This window comes from Lagopus leucura, unplaced genomic scaffold (assembly GCF_019238085.1).
Source record: "Lagopus leucura isolate 7727_CA_CO unplaced genomic scaffold, USGS_WTPT01 Super-Scaffold_100016, whole genome shotgun sequence".
Classification (NCBI taxonomy): domain Eukaryota; kingdom Metazoa; phylum Chordata; class Aves; order Galliformes; family Phasianidae; genus Lagopus; species Lagopus leucura.
In genome coordinates this window covers 10,905,736-10,928,488 of record NW_024962270.1, presented here as the reverse complement: position 1 = coordinate 10,928,488, position 22,753 = coordinate 10,905,736, and the positions used below count along the sequence as shown (strand labels likewise).

General features: G+C 42.7%; 1 protein-coding gene across 3 annotated transcripts in view; it reads right to left on the bottom strand.

Annotated features, from left to right (window-relative positions):
* Positions 1 to 4,255: 4,255 nt before the first annotated feature.
* Positions 4,256 to 22,753, bottom strand: part of AMOT (angiomotin) — a 57,211-nt gene continuing 38,713 nt past the window's right edge. For all 3 annotated transcript variants that reach the window (XM_042876416.1, XM_042876414.1, XM_042876415.1), the window contains exons 7-13: positions 21,890 to 22,035; positions 11,629 to 11,778; positions 9,774 to 9,964; positions 7,361 to 7,483; positions 6,521 to 6,753; positions 5,463 to 5,687; positions 4,256 to 4,465 (exon numbers count right to left, since the gene is read on the bottom strand). In XM_042876416.1, the coding sequence (XP_042732350.1) occupies positions 4,365 to 4,465; positions 5,463 to 5,687; positions 6,521 to 6,753; positions 7,361 to 7,483; positions 9,774 to 9,964; positions 11,629 to 11,778; positions 21,890 to 22,035 (1,169 nt within the window). In that variant the 3' untranslated portion in view covers positions 4,256 to 4,364. The remainder of the gene's footprint in view (positions 4,466 to 5,462; positions 5,688 to 6,520; positions 6,754 to 7,360; positions 7,484 to 9,773; positions 9,965 to 11,628; positions 11,779 to 21,889; positions 22,036 to 22,753) is intronic.

Below are 22,753 nucleotides of genomic sequence, written 5' to 3'. Positions count from 1 at the left end.
AGCTCAGACACCGCGCTGCTCCCACTGGTGCCCAGTTATCTAAGCACCACCACTGCTGATGCTGAGCAGAGACCATGCTGAGCAAAAGCAAGTATTCAAACACCTCAGAATTTGGAGTAACACGGGGATTCTGCTTGAGTTAGAAGGGAAGGCGGTTGTCATTTCCTTAAACCTCAATAGTCTAGCACAGCCCTCAGAGTAGAGTTAGACACAAAAGTGCAAAGCAGATGGGTTTCAATGCTTCCGAAAGCCTCAAAGATGGTGTTGTTGGAAGTCAGACTCTAAAACAAACTTAGGGTAAAGTCTTTTTGAAAAGAAATGTATTTTCTTCATAAATACAGTACAATTACATTTTACAATGTCTTTTTACTTTCTAGACATAAGAATGCTAGCTTTTAAAAAACAGTTCCTATACAAATACATGGAAGAGAAGCCCACCCCACAGCCCCCACCCCAGCCTGAGCCGCGCCAGCCCCAGAGGCAGGGGATGCCCAAGCGCCCTGGAGCTTTGCTGTCCTCACTCCCCCATGTGGCCACCATTTTGTAAGCAATGGAAGAGCACATCCTTTGGCCACAGTTACCAGGATTTGCCACATGGGTACCAGCAGTGGCTCCTGTGCTCTGTCCTGGCTCACAGATGCGGTCGGCACACTCAGCACGGGATCACGGAGCAGGAGGTATCCTTGGAAATTATTCTGGCCTAAAGCCCCGCAAGTTCCCTTCTCTCAGGCAGCCTCAAAATCAAAGCAAAGCTAATGCTAGGGCCTCACATTCTTCCGATTGCCTGCAGAGGCACAGACCACACTGAATTTCAGCTCCCTGCCAGTCTTTGCTTACCTCAGCCACCCCCTGCAGCCTCCTGGGGAGCAGCTCGGATCCCCAGGGGTCCCCCAGACCTCAGACAATGACAGCTGTAGACCAGGAGCTGCCAGAAAGGAGCTGCTCAGAGTTAACAAGGAGACTGGGACAGCTGGGAAGAACAGCTTCCCAACCCCAGCCTGCCCCCTGAGCATCACATCTCAAAGGAACTGCCCGAGGAAAGGACTTGTGAGTTCGGCCGTTCTGTAAGTAGGGATAGGAAAGAGGAAAAGTAACTACACTTGATTTTCTTGTTTTGCTCTACAAAGAAGAATATGTGGCTTTTTTTTTTTCTTTTTTTTTTTTTTTAGAAAAGCTACAATTCTGCTTCTAATATCCGAGTTTAAGAAAAACTCTTAGTCTAGAATTTTGGTTTGCAAAGAAAGTCATTGCAATCACTGTGTTAAAAATCACGTTCTACTAGAAACAAGCTCTACTGAAGAAGGATCTAGCTGTGCAGTTTGTCTCCTTAAAGCGGTTTCTGTTTAAAAACAAAATAAAAATCTGTACAGGGAGACTGAGGACTATAGTACACATCTTCCTCAAAGAAAGCAGCGCTATTACATTCACATGAGGGTGGCTCTGAGGAAGCTCGAGGGGAGGACTACATTCCTGATGGCCGTGTTTGTCAGCACAGGAAGATGACCTCAAACTTCCCTGTCAAACGTTTTGGGGGTTTTGTTTTTGGGAGAAATCAAAACCATAAAGTAGGGCAAAGAACTCAGCTGAAGGAATGTGAAAACGCATCATCTGCTTCCAAATTGACTTCCATTGGCACAGAACCACTGAGATCACTGCAGTCCTGATGGCTTGGACTGTCAAAGACCACCTGGCTGCCATGTCCGGAGGAGACAGCCACTGTGCAGAATCTATCCTCTTATCTCCTATTTTTTGTTTGTAAAAATAGAATGTGGTGGAGTTCAGTTTGAAACCAGTGAGTGACAGAGAATAAACAAACTATTTTACCTAGCCCAGCCAAACAGCCAGCACCAACTGTGGAAAAGCAGAATGACAAAACACATTGTATCAATAAATGATCAGAATGTTCCTAGCCACTGTGGAATCAATGAGAATCAAGTGAGCTGGAACTGTTTGTGCAGAGCCCTGCAGGTGCAGAACTTCTTTCTTACTGCTAAGAAACACTTGTAAAAATGGAATGTCACTTTTCCTGACTTTAAAAGAATAGAAAAACACTTTTTCCCTCCCCTCTCACAGATACCCCAGTGGCATCCCATCTCCCTTATTGCTCAGTCTAAGCCCAAACCACAAAATATAATACAGAAAATGATGCTGAAATGGTAGAAAGATGAATATAGTGGCCTAACGAGAAAAGCTTCTCCCGCATTTCCAGCAATTGCAGGGGAGGAAGAGAAATCACTCAAAACCATGAGAGTGAGCACTACTTCATATAATGGGATGAAATTAAGCCAAGAGAAATAAACGTAAGGAATGAGAGCAAAGAGGCTGTGAGCAGTTTGTCTAGAAAGGGGTGGAGAATTAAATCAAACTGATTATTAGAATACCCTTAGGAAAGGTCTACTGTAAGCTGCAGAGCAGTGTGGACCCATTAGGAAGAGACAGTCCAAGCCTTAAAGAGCAGCTCTGAAGCATGTCACACGGCAGAGATGGAAGGGAGACTGGGCAGCCTGCTAAAGAGATCACTGGTAATTGCAGGTCACTTAGCTTTCGCCTAAATTTTGTACATAATATGCATTTTGCCAACTGACTTCTGGGGGTTAGGCAGGCTGAGGAATACTAACAAGCAGGAGATTTGCTAGAAGCAACAGGAACTGTTTGCCTTGCTTTTCCAAGTGACTGTCACTGGGGAAGACAAACAGAAACCAACTCAGGGCTGACTGTCAGGCACTGCTACGTTACCTGTGCAGCAGGGAGAAGGCACTTCCCTTCAGCTCACTCCCCTCCATGGTAACATTCACATTACACCTGTTGAATGGTAAGGCCATTTCAACTGGACACCTTATCAGTAGTGTCAGCTAAGTAGGAATTGAGGACATTCACTAGCTGTTGGATGATTAATTGATGATTTTCCTTTTTTCTGAAGTGAAATGATCTGAAATAAAAATCTGGCTACTCTAATGTTGTCCAGAAAGCTGAGGCTAGCCAGGTTGCAGACCTGTGACTACTGGCTAATTAAACATTTTAACATTCAAGTAAAAAAAAAAAAACAAAAAGTTTTTAATAGAAATTAATATTGAACTGTTTTAATAAAATGCAAAGACAGTAAGAAAAATACTCAAACATTTACGTCTATTGGTCTTAGTATTTCCATACAGCATCTGCAATCAAAGCACTGCTGTATTCTTGCTAGTCCCCAAGGATCTGAGAACCAGACAATTAGAATGTGTAACTTCCTTCTGTAATGCCTCTTGGTCTTTATTTAAGCTGCTTTCTTCAGTTAGTTAAAGAATATATATTTTGGAAGGACAGAATTTGCCATCTGAAACTTTACACACAGCTCTTGTTTAAACCTCTACCTTGGAGGCTTTGCTATGTAAAAAAGAATCTATTCTCTCCCAGAACAAAGGAGGGCATGGGAAGTAAAGAAAAACCTGCTAAGGATGCAGTAGGTTAAGTTGTAACACTGGAAAGCAACAGGGCTTGCCACTTGCACTATTGTAAACTGGGGGAAGCTCCACTAACTCCAATGGAATTACAATGGCAGAAATCTGATCTAACAGATCAGGACTGAGTCAGCAAAATGTCCTTTTTTCATTTATGTAAAACATGAATGCAATATATTACTTACTATCCACTGTATAAATTATTGAACAAGTACTTACGTATAAGACTACGGCAACTTTTTCGATGCAAACTGAAAATGTGAAATGTTACATTAATCACTGGAGTCTTTTGTTGTTGTTGTTGTTGTTTTTTAAAGACATAATACAATCTGGAAAAAAAAGTTACCATACTGAAAATGGAAATCTTTCCAGGCTATGAATGACAAATACCTATTCTTACCCAGAGTGAAAAGATAAACTCCTGTGATCATAGCTCAGATTTATGAAAGCTCCTCAGCTTGAGAATACTTGCATCCTGGAGCCATCAAGTGATGCTTCCAAATAAGACCCTGGCTCCATCACTACGAGCCCAATCTGCCCCTCTTACTGTGTTCACGTTGGACAAACAACCAACACCTATGAGAGTAGGTACTTCTGCTTAAGAGACGACTTTAAAAATACTGATATGAAATATAAGATGTAGTGCACCTAAGTTATTGATTTTTATCCAGGCATTACCAGATCCAGTATTCAACAAATAAAGGGGATACTTTCAAATAACAAGCACTGTGGATTTTTTTTTTTTTTTTTTTTATAATTTAGAACAAATTATAAATTAACCTGTCCATACTTTTGAGACATAATATACAAGAGCAAACAGCTGAGTGTTCTTTTATTACTCAGGTACTACAATTTTTTCCCAATAAAATTGTCTTTTAAAAAAATTCTTGCTATTGAATCCGAGTTCAGATCCGGTACGGGCTTTCAGATGAGGTATTCTACCATCTCTCCATCTGGGAGGTCCTGCCCCATGGTTTGAACAGGGGCTTTTCTTTCGAGAGTACTGGAGTGGAAGAGTGGCCCATCTACATGATGAGGGAAAACAAGAGAGACAATCATAGCTATAACTTCAATCACAGATGAACTGTGAGCACAGGATCAGAAAAGTGAGGTTAACATTGTAAGCCATCTTCTGTCATTGGCCAAAAGGCAGCTAACAACTTATTGGTTAGTTAGTAAAACCCACTATTCTAAAATATGTAAGGTATTTTCTGCAATTCCCTTTCAGCATCTCTCATGGATACACAACAGCATATAAAATGGGAGAAATTTCATTTAAACTATTGCAGCTAGTGTACACTTTCACCACAAACAAAACCCGTTCCCCTGCTTCTCTCAATGCAAGATGCGCAGCAAACCAGCCAAATTCACTCTTCCATAAAGAGCAACATAATTGTAATGTGTCTGCAAGTAGAAGAGGCAAGGTTGTATAATCTGCATTGATTTGGCAGAGTGGACTGGAAAATGAGCAGTTCTTGCCAGCTCAGAGCTCTGTGGGAAGCAAATTCAGCCTCTGTGATAGTCACTGTCAACGTGATCTACTTACACCACTGCTGAAGTTGGTCCTGCAATGGGACAGTGTAATAACGAGACAGCTTTATCATGGTAGTTACTCTTCCTTCTTCTGTCTCCCCCTTAACTGAGTCCACTTTGCTCTGAAAACTCACTAAAACCTGATGGCCAGTTTCTACAGCTCATTTTCATATGCTATTTAAAGCCCACAGACCACCCTCAACTTACTTCAGAGGAGACTTGCCCATATACCTGCTCCAACTCTGAAATCATGCTGTACTTCTCTACTCAGTGTGTCCATGCTTATCGCAGCACTCTGAAGGCATTATTTTTTTCTTCAGAGTGTTTGAGATTTCTCAGAACAGGGCCAATTCTTGCCTCTGAAACCCACAACAAGTAAACCCAGCTTTCCCGAAGAGAAGAAGGGACAGCAGAGCCTGCCCCATGGAGCAGAACAGTCAGTGAGCCAGTGGCACAGGACCCTCTGGGAGAGAAGCTGAGCTTCCTTACCTGTTTTGTCAGCACTATAGGGCAGGCTGGCAGTGGGGAGCCGTGCTGGTGTGGGGGCTCCAGGGGAAGGTGCAGCTTTGCTTTGCTCGTTCCCTCGGTCAGTCTGGGTGCTGCAGTCCCGGCTGCCTGTTTTAGAGTGGGCTGACAGCAATGGGGTGGAAGGAAGGACAGGAGAGGGCGTGGAGGGAATGGATTCGGAACGATACTCTGTTCCCAGCAGAACACCTGTGTGGAAAAAGAGAAGGAAATTTCACAATCCCAAAAAACTAACTGGAATCAGTTCTCCCTATCTATGTAGCATTTGCTCTAGGATCTGCACTTTAGCTGCCAGCTTTAATTTACCTTTCCATAGCACCGTTCACCACTTGGTGCTGAAGTACCTGAAGAGTAGCAGTGTTCTCATGTTGCTGCATGCAAAGCTAAGCGAGCTGGCTCTACCATCTTAATTCCCTGACTCTGAGCAGTTGCTCAGTTGCAGATGAATAAATCTGCACACCCTGAAATCAGCTGCAAGAGATTTTCATTTACTTATCAGAAACTTAGGGAAGGCTTATGGGTCCAACTTCTTTCCAGAAAGAAAAACATCATCTAAGATTCCCTTTGATATGATTTCCTTTCTCCAAACAATAGTGCTGAGCCATTCCAGGCAGAAGTCATGTTAGCGCGGGCACAACTCTACAGGACAGCAATCCTGATTTGTGTCTCTGCTGACTGAAGGAGACTTTACACCTTCAGACAGCTGTAACAGCCCAGCTGAAAGCAAGTGCCTGGGAACTCTGAAAACCAGATCTCAAATATTGCTTATATCAGGTACCAAACCAAGTGGGAATTAAGGCTGAAAAATTTTCATGACTGAGCCTGGACATCAGAAGTCACCGCTTCCCCAAAAATGATTAAAGCAAGCAGCTGCTGCAAGTGTGTTCCATTCTGCTTGCAGGCAGTTTTCCTGCATGCTAAGCCAGTCAATCTGTCTGTCAGACATCTACCTTCTGCTGTTCCTGCCTCCCCTATAGGCAGTGACTGGTGTACCTTAATTGCCACCATTATTTAAAAATTACCTAGGCTGCCTTTCCAGCTCTTGTCCTCCCTCTTCTCTTCCAGGATGGGAGTGCTGCTCAGAGTGGATGAGTGGGACAGCAAGCCCGAGCCAGCATTTGAGATTGACATCAGTGACTTGGCAGGCCTCATGGAGGAGAGCTGGTCTGTCTTACCAGGCTCCTTCCGGGAGCGCTGCTGCAGGACTTTGATCATGGCATCCTTCTCTATGATCTGAGCGTGCAGAGTCTTGATCCTTTTTGAGAAGAACAAAGGACGACAGTGTGCTTGAACTTCCATCGCTTTGGACTGAGGCCTCAGCACCCCACAGCTGTGACCTGAACTCCCCTGGGCATTCAGGGAGGCATGGAGAGGACACCCTAAATACCCTCCATGGCATAGTGTATGAGGCCTCCTGCACATGTACACAGAAAACTTCACTGAGACACCCCCTCACCTCTGGCTACTGGAAACTACTCTAAACAGGCATGGGAGAAGCTCTGAAGCAAGGCTGAGAGTTATGGGTGGGGCATGAGGCTGACAGAAAGAAAAAGAAAAAAAAAAAAAGAATATTCACAAAGTCTGGGGAGTCTGCAGTGGAAAAAGCCTGGGGAAAAACAGTGAAACAATAAAGAAGTGGCTCAAACTTGGGGTCTGATGAAGATGCCCTGAAGAGAGAGCTAGGCACGAAATCTAAATACAGATTTTGGATTGCTGCGCAGTTACTTCCTTGGCCAAACAAATGTCTGGCATTCTACAGTGTTGTAATTGGTGAAGACGTGAACTTCTGATTCTGAGGCATCTGCCTGAATAATTAGAAACCCTGTCCTAAAGTAGCCAAATAAGAACAAACTGCATTTTACCTTCCCTCCATGTCCAGACACCTCCTGTTGGCAAGCAGGATCTCTTCCTCCTCCTTCTGAATGCGAGCTTCCAGCGAGGTGTCATAGCTAGGGTTAGGTGAGTGGCTGATCACTGTCGTATCCCTGGGAAAGAGCAGTAGAGCAGATGAAGGGCAAGCTAATCATGCTGCTTTCCTTCTAGCAGTGCTAAATGATTGCTCAAAAGTAACAAACAAGAACAACTACTGTTTCTGAGTTTAGGCTGGTGCAGTGTCTTTTGAAAATCCCACTCCCAGTCCCTAATGAAAGAAGATACGCAAACAATACTAACAGTCAACTTGCTGTCTATCTCAGGCCAGTCTATGATCTAACTGATTCACTGTGCTAACTTAAACAGATTGATGGGGCAAATCCAAGGAGAGGAACAGGAAAAGATAATATAGAATGTTAGGCACTTTTCTTCCACTGGAAAAGTACAAACTTTGCTTCAGATGCAAGGTTTTTTTCCCTTCTCTTCCAAGAAGTGGGTATCTGAGTATCAAAGGGAACTAGGCATTGAAGTTTCTTAAGTAATTCTACACAACTTGATCCAAAAAACTTAAGAGTGGGGCTGAAAACAGTTTAAGATCAATTCCATGTAATGCCCAATGTTAACACTGTAATGGTTGTTCACTCAATTAACCAAAACATAATATGTCATTCTATTTGTTGCTGCACAGTCAGAATGAAGTCACTGTACTATGCTTTAAACCATTGTATGATTCCTAATGCTTAAGAGCATGCTACTGACATAGCTGTGTTAACACAGTAATAATTAAAAAATTAGCTGAAGTCACCAATAGCTGCAATTCATTGTAATAAAAAACTTGCTCTCTTAGACCCAGCAGCCCTAAGAACTGTGTGGTAAATGCACATTTAACCCTGCAGAAGTTCACATCAGAATAGTATGATATCCAGACATCCAGATGGATACATGGATGTCAACAGCAACACAGCAGCGTGAAGGGCATAGGAAGGTCACTCATCAAAGAACCCTAACTTGACCCGGGTTCCTGCCTGTGCTGTAAAGCATCCTTCCTGCAACCCCATCTTCCTAAGGGATGCTATTTTCCACCACCAAAGAAAAAGGAAAGCAAATTTGTGTGCAGTGTAGATGAGGTTACCATTGAAATTAGTGAAATCCCTTACAGCCTGTTTTTGAGAAGGCTATAATAAACAGCATGTAAACTGGCAGCAGTACTGATGGAACAGTTTATTTTAAGGGAGAAGGAGCTAGAAGGAAACGGAAAAGTAGAGGTTTGCTCTTTCCTGACTGGAAAGCATTCTTTGTTCTTTTAACAAAACCTAAACAGTCCTAACACATCCCCTCTCATTCCACGATAAACAATAGACCAGACCCCTATTTATCAGTGCATGCTGAAAATATAACATAGCCTCCAGGGCCAAGCAGCATCAAGAGCCTTTAGAGAATCTCTAGGGAGGCAGAAAACAGTTCACAAGAAACTCAATACCCCAAAATAACAGCCTGCTTGGAGAGCAAGGTAAGTCTTCAAATGCTAAGACAGCAGATCTGCAACTTTCAGCCTGTAATTTCAGTATGATCTTACGTGCTAGGAAGCCAGCTGCGATAACATCCCTATTTGAATCTCGTTCGTGAAACAATCTAAAATAAAATCTGCTGTTAAGAGACAGAAACTAGTGATCAATGAAATTACATGTAAGCACTACCTGAAGTTAAAGAGCTGCTCTCCAATAACAGCACTTGTTTACCAGCTAGCTGAAGACTTGGGCCTATTTATAACCATAATAACTGCTTCTATACAGCTGCATTGGAATGCGAGCTTGTTACCCAATTTCAGACACCCTTCCCTTCCCCCTCCCACAAGAACTACTCTCCACACACAACAGAATGTTTTGAGCAGAATTTCCTAGTAGATGTTTCTGGTTAGTAACCATGTTGAGGACAATACCACAAAGTGATTTGCAAAAACATTCTGGAGAACAAGCAAGCCATTCAGGGAAAATGATGTGAATCACCAATCTCACCCCATCCCACATGACTTCAGCAAGGACTGACTCCTGTTTGAAAAGGAAAAAAAAAAGAAAAAAAAGAAAAAAACAACCCCAACAACCCTCCTCACACATCTACTTTCGAAGCAACAGCTTCTAGGAATGGCTTAGGACAACTCTAGTCTGGAGAATGGCTCTTGCATGTGGGGGAACCTTCCCTTGCAAAAATGTTTCTTATAGTTAACAGTCACACAGCTCCCAGGAAAAGCAGCCAAGCTCCATTTGTATGCGGAGGTTTGAGAAGATGTGCAGACCACAAGGAGAGGTATTGTGGGAAGGTGATGTGACAACACTGTTTTGTGGAAAATATGACATCCAACAGGAAAAAGAAAATAATCCCTGTACTGTGAATAGTTTAATTTACCTCTGAGCAGCCACAGTTGCAGCTGCATCTAAAGCAAACTGTCTCATCACACTCTCCTCCAGGTACTTCTGTTCCCACTTGGTCATGTCAGCTTCCAGAGCAAGAATCCTTTCTTCCTTCTCGCGCAGGAGTTCCATAAGCGCTGTGGCATTGTACTCAGAGACGTTGGCAGCCTGAGATGTACCCTGACGCTGATTGTGAAAAGCAAAGCAAAGAGAAGTTTCAGGATGCACGTGTTAGACTCAGGGTTGGTTGGTCTGCTTTTCTCTGAGTGGCAGGGGCTGGTGCAAGAACCCCCCATTGTGAATTTGCAGTGGCTATGCCACTCGAGGCAGTCTGGCCTAATATACCTGTGGAGCAGTGCAGCCTCCCTATGTCCAAACCCGGAAACAAGCAATGCAAGCCAGGCTCCTTCTATATCCACATGTTGAAGCTCAAAAGCCATAAAATACCAAGAACTGCTCCCAAGAAAGACAGGTTAAGTCACAGCACTTGTGGTAGAGCACTTCTTTGTGCTACTCCAGAGCTGGTAACACTAACAAGTGGGTATCTGAGATGGAAAATACTCCTTAAGGCTTTTTTCCACATGCAAAGCCACAAGAACATGTCAGGGAGCTGGATATGCTACTCAGGTCTGATGTCTCTAGCCCGTTCTCACTGCCTAAAGTAACCACACTTACATCCATTCCAGCAAAACAGTAACTAGTGTGCAAGATTTATCAGTTTTTAAAAAATCCAAATATTTTTATAGCATCTGAATACTAAATCAATATGATCTTTGTATACCTGTGGACTAAGTAGCTGGTGGTTAAAAATACTTTAGTTCTAACAGAAGATCTGGAAGACAGACAACCTTTTCTCATAAGTCAATATTAAAAAAAATGGAGATCTGCTGTGCTGAAAGTTCAAAGATAAAATGCATCTTATCTGGGATTTGTGTGATACTTGACTTGAAGACAAATTGGGCAGGTCATCCGCTTTACATTCGGCTCAGAATTCTTAAACCATGACAAGAAAGTTAATTTTTTGCTTTGACTAAGGCTCAAAATCAGAAGTTGGGCGTTCAGATTACCTCCTCTTCCAAAGGTAACATGGAAGAAAATTTACTAAATTATGTTAACTCCCACTAAAAGCACTACAAAATATAATTATTATGTAAATATCTGCTCCTACACAGATACGGCAGTTAAGGACCAAATTTAAACTAAACATAAATTAGACTATAGGTGAACTGTCGGGTTTGTAAGTTACTCTGGAAATATGATGCAGGCCTACATTGGATGCAAGCTGAAATAAAACTAAAACCTCCCACCCAATTTACAACGCCTCTGCACAATCTACTTCTCATCCTTTTTTTTTCCCCACTGAAAAAGACTCACGCTACAAGAACGTATTCTATATGAAGCTCCTGTTTCCAACAACTGCATTTACAGAACTGGTTTTGTGGTTTTGGCAGTTTTGTGTACTTATTTTTTTTTTTCTTCATATAGAAGTTTTTTGAAGGGCCTTTCATTTCGGTCCAGTTGTTATTGACTTTTACTTAAAATTTCAAACTGTAAAGAATATTTCAAAAATAATATAAGAATTAATACAACCAGGTTGCCTAAAATTAGAACACCATCTAGCTATATGGCTCTCTTATCACAGGATGCACAGACTGTTGCTCTTTTATCTAAATTTTCTGGTTAGAAAGAAATAAGTAAATCAAGTCAAAACAGAGGCCAACATAATCATTTCCAAAAGAAAAAATTTGCTGATTTTACAAGATGAAAAAAAACACTGCCTTTCTTTTGCACATGTTGTAGTGTCAAATCCTACAAGAAGCCTAGCCAGGGCCCAGAGAAAGACAGGATACCTGCTGCATCCGGAGAGATTCCAGCTCTCGCTCCAGCCGGGTCCGCAGCCTATGCTCCAGCTGTTCCCGTTTCTCACACGCTGCCTGCAGCTGAACCAAGGCCTGTTGCATCTTCTCCACTTTCTCAACATAGACCTGCTTCTTTTTGAGCTGAAACAAAAAGAAAAAAAACATAACATGAGTTAAATAAGGGGAACTTTTGGCTCTGTATGCCTTGCAGAACACAGCACTAGCAGCCAGAAGGATCACGTTCACATTACTGCTGTCAGGGTAACCTGGACTCCAAACAAGCCTGCTGTTACAAGCCCTTCCCATCTCCACTTTCCTGCTAGGTTTATTTCTCCTTCTTGTCCTCAGCATCCCCATGGTAGTGATGGGGAAACTGAGGTATGGATCTACTGTGAAAGACTGAGAGCATTAACAGGCTGGAAAGGGCACCTGAATTGGTGACGAAGGCATTTAAGTGAGTTGGTGCATGCTATTGAGGTACCTGTAGCAAAGACAGCAAATAGAGCTGGCCTGCTGTCATGGTTTGAAGAGTTAATCACATGACACTTATCCCTCCCCTAGGGAGAAAGGGGGAAAAGGAAGAGGGGAAAAAAAACAACTGAGATAAGAAAAACTGATTTACTAAAAGGAATGCAAGATAATACAGAATAATTAAGTGTAATAAATCAAAACGAACCAAAAATAAAAGCAGAGGAGAGAGAATCAGTCTGAGTCTTTATCAGCAGCCCCCCACACCTCGCATCCCAGAAAAGACAAGAAAGCTTTTCCCCCATCACCCAGAATTGGAAATCATGTGGAGGCTCCTGGGAAATGCAGCACATCCCAGAGCATCTTCCTCTTGGAGAGTCAGAACTCATGAGAAACCAGGAAACACAGCTCCACAGTACACTGTGCCTCTGCACACAACAGCCTGCCGTGGGATGTCATGATCTGGAATACCAGGACACCTACAAGTTGGGAACAGCTTTTTCAGTGTAACATTGAAAGCTACTGGTGGTATCCTATTTCAGCTGTTCAACACTAGAATAATGAACAAGATGAAAGCACGTATAGAGGCAGCCTGGCTCATGCTGGCAGTCCTGGCATTCACCTACCATCCTGGCCTGCTGTGAGCTGAGGGGGCCTGTTCCATCCCTGCCACTGCTCTCCATTGCCCATCCTGCAAACAACTGCTAGCCTACCTCACCACAACAATGAAAATTTCAGTGCTGAAACCCCAGGAACCATCTTAGCAAGGTCAGTTCAGGGGTCACACAGAACAGAAATGAACCAAAATGTGAATAAAATATGAATAAAAAGCCAGAACCAACCCCAGGCCTAACTCTGCTCCAACAGGCAGAATACTGCACACTTAGGGACATAGTTTTCTGCTAAGGAAATTATTATGATAATTGCAATTAGCCGACATTCCACAGCAAACCCAGGGCACTGCTTTTTTAGCTGTGAATGTCATAAAGTCTGAAATACAAAGTAGTAGGAAGAAGGCAACTTCTCCCAACAGCCACAACCAAAGCCTAGCGTAGCAGCACAGCACAAAACACAGATTCTCTTACGCGGCTTCAAAGGCTGCTCTACAGCCTCATGGAAGAAAAGTCCATTGAGAGATATTAAAGAACATTACTTTGAGCTCAGGAAGTCCTTCTTGGAATTAGAAAGTATTCTGGGAAAGTACCATTTGTTGGTCCTATTTATGCGTTCCCTAGGAATCTGCTGGAAGTTATGGTGCAAACAGGATACCAGGCTTGTGGGGCTTTGATCAGAATGAAATGAGTTGTTCTCACATTGTGCCTTCCCTCCAGAAAGGTCTTATCACGTGTTTCTTCAAAATCTTCCCTTTTCATACTCCTGTTCCTTGAGGCAACCCAGAGACTGCGGAGAGAGAAGTCTCCAAACACTATTAATCCCAGACACGGTATCCCTTTCTTCTCTTCCTAAAGTCAGCAGGCACGTAACCTCACAGCATGAATGCTGCTGCCCTAGAGGATTTTCCCCAAACAGCTATTTTATAATAAAAGTTACAGTAATAAGTGAGTAATCCAGCCAAAGGCCTTCCCACCAGTGCATGTACAGTAGAAAGGTATTTTTATGCTTTGATTGCTCAAGATTTCAAACTCGTTTGGGAGGGGAGGGACAAAGACATTTTAAAACAACCAAACAGTCAACTGCTGCTCTGCAGAAAATCAATGAAAATGTTACATTTAATGGATCTTTTTTATTCCAGGTCTTAGCTGGTTTACGACTCCAATAAGTACAGCAGTGTTACAGTCTGATTAACAGTAGCTCCAAATAGTTATGTAACTAGGCAGAAATGACAACCCATGAGTCTGCAGCAGAACCGGGACATGGCGAGTGCCTTGGCATTACATGGGAGCCTGCTTACCTGCACAAGAGTAAGAAATGACTCGATCAGCAGAGAAATACTGTGCATCAAGCAGAACAATAAGTGAAAACATGATCTCCCACTCTTCTGCGCACAGAATTAAGGGCAAGGGGGAAGGACAGATCTTTGGTTTCTCACTATCTACTGCCAAGTGCTTAAAACTCTGTTCAGTCTTCTAACACAGCGTAAGCATGCTTTGCAAAAGGTAGTCGACAATACCATTTTCCTAGTTTCACAATTAATGAACCTGAGAACATATATAGGTGGATTAGCTTTTTGGCAAGCATTCAAAGAATAGCAAGCACCCAGCCAAAAAAGAATTAGGACACAGAAATTCCGCTGAAACGTTCACTTCGTAAGTGCTCCCATCAGCCGAACCTGCAGGTGAAACGTTGCAACACAAGCTGTTGCCCAACTTAATTGCACTGCCTGCACATGCCTAACTCATGCACCAGACCTAAAGTACAGGCACAGCTTGTTTCGTGGCTTTTCATACAGTCTTTTTATTCCCCCTCACAAAATGCACTTCAACTTCCTGCATCAACAGAAATTGTGAACGTGAGAAAACTTAGGGCTTTTGTGTATTCTTTTTTGAACACAGAATTAACTCTGATTTTATCTGTCCTCTTGATGTAAAGAGGACCAGAAATAATTCTTCCAAGCACAGAGGGATTTCATTACCATAAACTGACAGTATGATCGTGTTTTCCTAAGACAGGAATTGGAAACAGAATTTCCTATCGCCAGTGTGCTGCAGACATAAGAGAGATGGGAGGAAGGAGAAAAGCCAACACGCTGAGGCTTGTTCCTGGTCAGCTGCCAAGGATTCCCCACCCTCACTCACACAGCAGAGAACCCAAACTGGCTGCTCTGTGCCAAGGGCCACGGTAACATCTACCACAGGGGAGATGGCATCAAAGGACGCTGGAATTCTTTCTTCTGCAACAGACCTTGCAGTGAACACGTGCTCTAGATAAGAATTCATTCCTGAAGCTTTACAAGGATGCAGTCACACCCTTCCATCTATAATTTTAAACAAATTTGACAAGATAGTAATTTTCCTTTTGATGGTACCACGTTTAACTTCGAAGCAAGCTCATGCACACATAATGTATTGTAACTATTTTGCCTTGAAGGGTGCTGTGAAAACACAGAGCATTTTATTTATAAAAATATATTTATTATAGCATCTCTGGAAGACCGTACAATCTCAAATAACCTCGGTGCATGTCTGGAAGCAAAGCAGTGCACTTTGGCGTGACTATGTTCCTTCCCAATGTTTCCTACAGCATATGGCACAAGTCTATTATTGCAGATAAGTTCTCGTGGTCAGTCCGTGACTATGTTAGAAAACATCTTAGTGAGGTATCAGAAGCCAAGCTTTATCAACAAGATGTTCTAATTAAATCATTTAGAACAAGAGCAGTCACTCTCCAGTTCACATCGACCGTGATGTTCACAAGACTGAAGGATGAGAAAAATAAAGAAGGCAAGGAAAGCGATGCTGCAGAAGTCTATAGCTTTGGTTTTGATGCAGGGGATCAAAACCACAATGCAGGGAATACGCCTAGAAAGACTCCCTGGCATCCTGATCAAGCATTTCTGTTTTCATTTCATTTCTCCTCTTCCTCGTCAAGATTGCTCTCTGCAGTTGAGAGGCAGCTAGGAGAAGCAGGATACACCTGGGATTCAAAGGCTTTGTTGCTCTGAGTCTGGCTGACCTGAACAGCGAACTGTCTCCAAGTTAGTCAGAAAGATTTACAGTCTGAAAATGTCTGCACACCAGTAGCCCTGAACTGCGGGGCTTCCAGCAATGGAAAATGAATCAACCACTATAAACATTCAGGAATGAAATGATTAAACAAATGCATTCACTAAACCTAGAAAACCGAAACTTGTCATAAGAATTTTTCTGCTGAAGAAAAGATTTCTTAAGATGATGTAATGCTTGGCAGAAGATAACGTGAAGGTTTCTCTGCTACAGAGAGCATTTGCATGGTCTAAAAACAAGGGTCAAGGACAAGGTGCTCCTATCAGAATTGGACAAATATTACTCTGTCCAGCCAAAAAGGGATTAACATTCTAGAAGTCCAACCAACCCTGCCCTCCTTCACTGAAGGTAGCCTTCTCAGTAAAGTCTTCAGCAAAACACACTACTGCTGCTAGGGATCCTGGTCCTTGCAGAAGAAAAGGCTCTGAAGAAGGCATGGAGGTTTCATGCACACAGCGCACAGAGCAGGGGTATGCAAGGATATGCAGGGATGAGCAATTTTCACTGCAAGTCGCTGGATGCAAGGGACGCAGAAGCTGTAACATCCTCCAGACTGGAGCTGCCTCTGCAGGACAAATGTGCTCCTGGGCAAAGCAGGTGAGGGGGAAGAAAAGAACTTCTTTTGCAGAGAGATTCACCACTTCCAGATGCGTTACTGAGCACAGAGTTTTTTTGAGGAAGAAGAGAAGACTTCCTGTACAGCTAGCAATGATTCAGAAAGCCTCCCAGGCACTCTGACAAACCCTTCTTCTTCATCTTGGACAGCTCTGATTTCACCAAATTGGTAACACTTGCCAGCATCTGCTCATCTCCCACCCACTACTTCTGATGTCTTCAAAGTCCTTTGTTTAATATATTCAGGGTGTTTTCAATACATTCTGGACTTATTCTAAAGCTGAATCCATTCATATGCAGCTGAAAATGTGTTTCCCCACAAGAATTTGACTGCCATGGCAGAAATGTAGTACAAAAAAAGGACAACAAGCATGTTTAAACCACCTCTCCCTCCTGCAGTTGGAATATATTCCTCTAGGATGCCTTTGAACCCTCAGTGTTTGAATTTAGGCCCAATAAGGCGCCACTGGCTTCAGCAAGAATGCATGCTGAAGCAATTTAGTAACACTATCCTCTTACTGGGGAGCAATGTTTGTTGCATGGGAATGTCATAATGTTGTCTCTCCATTCATTTGTGTTAAAAGAAGTTAGAACTTTCACAGCCACCTCTGGAAAATTACTAACAGGCAGAATATGGGAGGTAGAGACACGGCAATAAAAAGCCAGTTCTGCGTCGTTACAAGAACAGGTCATTAGACACACACAGCAGCTACAGGGAAGAAGGGGAGTTTTCTCTCCTGACTACCCTACTCATCCACAACAAGACAACATCCAAAAAGTTGTTCCCTTTGAAAGCAACTCTGTCCTGAAAGGAGAGGTTACAAAGCCTGGAATATCTTTTTATAGACCCAGAAGTAATTAGGGAAAAAGAAAAAAAAAAGAGACAAACCTTCACGCACACAAACTCTCCTATGGGTTACTTCCTTACAAGCCACAGCTCTGTTCTGAAAGTATCTCAGATATAATAAATGAAGTACAATAGCTGTCATTTCAAATGGATCTTTCTGTGTCCCCTCTCAAACAGAACCCCCGGTGTTATCAGACAGAGTGCACAATTCCTCTTCACAACAGCTGAGTTGGAAATGAATATAGTATCTTAGCTCTGATATCTGTTTTATGTTGAACTGTGATAGCTGACAGATCTTACAGTCTCTAAATACAAGCCACTTGGAGAAAAAATATTTCACTCAAGCTTCTTCCCTTCCTCTAAACCTAATTTGCAATCATGAAAGAGAATGCCGAGTCTTTTCTATTGCAAGGAATAGGTATGAGAATAGCAAAGAATAGCTATAAATGTCTTCTTGGTTGTAGTCACTATTTTTCAAAACTGCCTCCTTAAAGCACTCATTAAAATGGTGGTTTTGTAAAGTAGTGAAGCAAGGGAGTACAGATCAAAGCACTAAAACAAAAATGAAATAATTTTGCTAAGTTGAACTGTTGTCTTCCATGGTATGAAACAACCAGGGTGAGTAGAAATGTCAGAGTCCAATAAAAGCTCTGAAATTCCCTTTCTTTTTTTTAAAAAAAAGGTGTAAAAGTAGTAGCAGTTGAACTCCCAATATCTAGCAGTTGTGGTTAGGCCAAGTACTTTGCACCAAACTCCCTGGTACAATACTACCAGCCTGGCAAGGACTCACAACACGGCAGTCCTTACCCAGAGCCTCAGGCTGGTCAGGACAGTCCTTTCTGCCTTTGGCCCAGAGCAAAGCTGAACCACCTGCTTTGCTTGCCAAAGGCTCTCAAGGTGTATGCTAGCAGATGCTGGTTAAAGCATGGAAATATGACAGTTTGACAGACATGGGCCATCTTTGACTACCTCCCAGCTACACATCTGCTGCACACTGCAGCCACTCAAATCAGAATGGAGACCATCGTGGCAACCTGTGCTCCAAAGTGAGAAATTTTAGCTGCATTAGCTGCCGATATTATCACCAGCCATCTCTGTGATACACATTTTTAAGCCAACAAGCATTTTACCTCACAGACATTCGATTTATCTCAAAAGTCTTGCATGTAATGGAAATAATCTGAAGTTCTGATAAAAAAACAAACAAACAACAGACATACTTCACTAGCAATAATTTTAATAAGCTGCTGACTTAAGCATTATTGTGCAACGTCTACTAAAGGGAAGAATGAAAATAGAGATGTGAACACGGGTTAATTACTGGGTATTTTTATGTATAGAAGAGAAGTAGTAAAGTTTAAAAATAACATATATAACATATACATACTTTGCAAGCCTGTCTAGAGACATATTTAAGTTTGTTTTAAATACCCACAATCACTCACCCCTTTTAGCACTTGGCAAAAACAAATTCCATAATTTTAATGGCAGATCGTTCTAAACTTGACGAGTCATTTCACCATTGCTAATAGACATGGGAAATACTCTGAATTTCTATTTTTGCTTCCAAAAGCAAAGTATCTCCAAGACCATTCCTTTCTCCATTGCTTTTACCACTCCTTTATCTCTTCCTACTCTCTAATTTGAATGCTAAAAATCCAGTGTGCATAAAACTCCCAAAGCTCCATAGGAGTAGAGAAGTACATACGTTTGGGTGGTTTTGTCAAACCCACAATTCAGGCAAAGGGTTTTAAATGGAACACGTAAGTTCCAATACCAACGCAAATTCAGTCATTGTGATACATGGCTTATAAGTCTCATTACAACAGAAATAAAATATTCTCTTCATAAAGGTTCTGCTGAATACAAGGCAGAGTAACTCTGCTCAATAGGAAGTCAAAACGGAAGGGAAAAAAAGCTGAAAACTCACATTACAGGATGCAACTGAAATATGCACACTCCCCTCAGGCCTTGAGCCAGAGCGGCTGCCAAGCCTTAGAGTAAGAAACTCCACCCTCTTCTGCAGGACTAGTTTGGAAATTCCTGACAATTACAGGGACCAGCAACCCAGATGAGGCTGGCAGGAACAGAAGAAATAATTGACAAATTGTTTATATATCTTGGTCACTGAACACCACTGACTCAGACTGACATTCAGACTCCCTTGTGAATGGTGCCCTGAGCACAGCTTGCTTGGCTGTCTGTCGGCAAGTTACCATACAGCTCAGGGATTTCAGAAGTTCCCACAATTTAAAGCTAATGAGGCAACAAATGCTTTCTAATCCTAAGTATTTCATTAAAAAGTGATTTGGAAAATCTGCAAAAGTGAGTCTTCATCCCTTCTTTTTCCCTTATTCCCCCTCACCTCTAGGAAAAAGCACAGTTAATTCCAGCTCCCTCACTGAGACAGTTCCATATTCATCTACAACAGGAAGGGTGGCACTTCCTGTACACCCTGGGATCTGAGCAAAGGTCGGATGCAAATGACCACAAACCCTCATGCAATCTGAAGTAGGGCATTTCACTCTGTACTAGCATAGGTGTGTTTGGGTATTTTTTAAGCTATTATGCAATCCAGTCACATTTACCTACCTATTTCCCTGTTCTTTGCATCAGCACCGAAACCACTTTTTGTAGTAAAACGATATGTCTTTTGAAAAGAAACCATACAATTATTATTGCCTCTGAAGACTGAAACCCTACATAGAAGTTTGACCTAGTCAACTGCTATGTATGCTGGCCCTGGCTGATTATAGCATCTCCACACAAGTCAGCTCCAAGCATGTGAATAGTTTGAGAGAACCCATGAAGTTGTCCTGGGTACTTCAATTCATCATATGTGAGACTCTTAGAATCATTAAGTTGCTGAAATCCGAATAGGAGGCAAGCATATTCCACACATTGCAGGATCAATTGACAGAAGAGTTTGAAAGAGCCAAACAGAACATTTCACATGTTTTCCCTATACCTAATGCTCCCTGTCCCCAGAGACACCAAGGTGCAAGTGCGCAAGGAAATACTGCCATCCTAATGAAATCACTGCACTTGCCAGCTGTGCATGAGGCTAAATGTGGCCAGTGATATTTAAGCATTCCTGTGAATCTGCTCGTCTTTCTTCACTATCACAATTTGTTTTGTGCAGAAGCTGGCTCCCCAGTTTGTTGATACTAAGCACCGGACTAAGCTCTGCAAGCATTCCAGCACGGGATACTTTTGAAGTGGCCCTGCCAGTGGTTTGCAGCAGATCTGAGGGCAGTCTGGGAGAAAGCAGTGCTTGTTTGGGGTGGGGAAGATGGGGTTATTTGAAATTGGGAATAAATGAAGGTGAGAGACACCCTATCAGTAAAATGGGGAGAAGAGAAACAGGATGGCATAAACCATGGTGTGTGGGCCTGGAAATACATTTAATGTGATGGAGATAGGAAAGAGAGGTGGAGAATGGCAAAGAAAGATAACTGAAGCGTGATGACTGGTAACCCAGCATCCATATCCTACACGGGCAGAGCAATTCCAGGAGAGGAGATACTGAGGGAGGGCCTCCATGAAGCTGTAGAGATTAAAATGATACTGCAAGGGGAAAAATGAAGGACAGCAGGGAAAGAAACAACAGGAGGTTTGGGGAAAAACTACTAAGGCAAATATAAAGCTTAGAGAAGACTAAAATAAGATGAGTGCATATGTACCTGGAAGAGAATGAAAACAGGCAAGTTATGACAGGAAGATGCTCACTAAGTATTGTACCACTCCTCCTCTGTTGGCACAAATGGATCCTGAACAGAGAAGAAAAACAGAAAAGGAGAGGGGTCTGAGGAACGTCTCCAAGACAGCAAGATGCAGGTGGATGTAAGCATAGCCCTCCTGAGGGTGATCATGAGTGCTGGTAGGCAGGCAGATGGCAGAACTGAAGAAAAGAACAAACCTGCAGCAGAGGAAGTCTGCCTGGTCATGAAATTTCCTCCAGGGGCTCTCTATGGAGGAAGAGTAGGAGTAGAGGAAGCAGAGGCTGGGACAAGGAAATGGAGCCTTTGAGAGGAAAGGAGTAGGCAGGACAGTTAGTATGACGCAGAAGGGCTGTGAAGTGGGAGCCATGAATGACAGGGACAAGGCTACAAAAGAAACTACTGTGAAAGCTGTCCAGCTAAGCAGCTCAACTGCATTATCCCCCCTGGGAGGAAAGGGAAAGAAAACAACCAAGGTCATGTCATACACAGCTTATTACAAACACTAGGCACATACAGTGATCGGCACTGTGCGCCATGATAACCTGGTGTGAGTGGAACACCTGGCTAGGGGACAAACTGCATTCATTTGCTATTAATTAGAAGTCCATCCAGATCTGAATTTCTGCCAAATTCAAGAATTTGTGAGGGCTGGGATTTCAGTTCCAGCCCATTTTTATCAGTTAAAACAAAAAGAAAATGAAACGTGGCTGCTCAGATGACAGAAATTCCAAGAAAATACAGATTTGTGGCTTATCTGTGAGCAGTTCAGAGGCTTAGCTAACCAACACAAAGCTAAGCCGATATAAACAGCTTTGAAGCTAGCAGATTTCCTTATTATTTCACAACATAAACTTATTTCCAGAGTCACTTTTACTGGAATGCAGATTACCCCAGTTTCTCTCTCCCAGCCTCCTTACCTCCTCCTCCAGTTTCACCACCTTGGCCTGAGCATTGTTCAAGGCCTGGTCTCGGATCTCAATGTGTCTTCGCTGGTCTTCATTGGTGGAGCGTGCAGCAGCCAGTTCTATTTCCAGTTTCTCCTTTTCCCGCTGTGTTTCTTTGTCTACCAAAAGGAAGTGAGAGTTACCAACAAAAGGCACTCTTCTCTACTCAACTTTCAGGAGTTCTTTACTTCAGAGGTGAAGGAAAGATGGGGCAACTTCTCACAAGACACAGAACACAAATCTATTGCTTAAGGGAGAAAAATTATGTGGCTTTCAAGGAAGAATTTGTAACCCTGAAAAACAAGCATGTTACCTTCAAGTAACAATATGCCACAATGCTAGCATGGAGGAATAGAAGATGTATCACTCAGTACAGTTAGGTAATTTGCTCTGATTATACAGATGGTTAGCAAACCTTGGCACCTCTTCACCTCTGAGCTTTCAACACTAGAAAACAAACTGGGTAGTTTTAATATCCCTGGCTGGGGAGGATAGATGGTAAGCTTTTGTGACTGAAGACGTTGTACTCCTGCTTGTGGACATGGTGTGAAGAAAAGGTGTTCTGCTTGGGGCAGTTGCCCACCTTCTCAAGAGAACATGCACTCACCCCACTTGGCAGTCAGCTTCACCAGAGAAACAAGCAAGGAAAACTCCTTGGTCCTCCTCTACTGCCCTTAAAAACATTTGGGCCAGGACCTACGCACCTGTATTTGTCCTGTCACTACTTAAAACACACCTGCAGTTCAACAAAGCTTTCTGCCCAGTACTGAGAGCTCATGCTTAGTGCTCTAAAGCCACTCCAAGCACAGTGGCTGGTCACAGAATCACAGGAGTTGG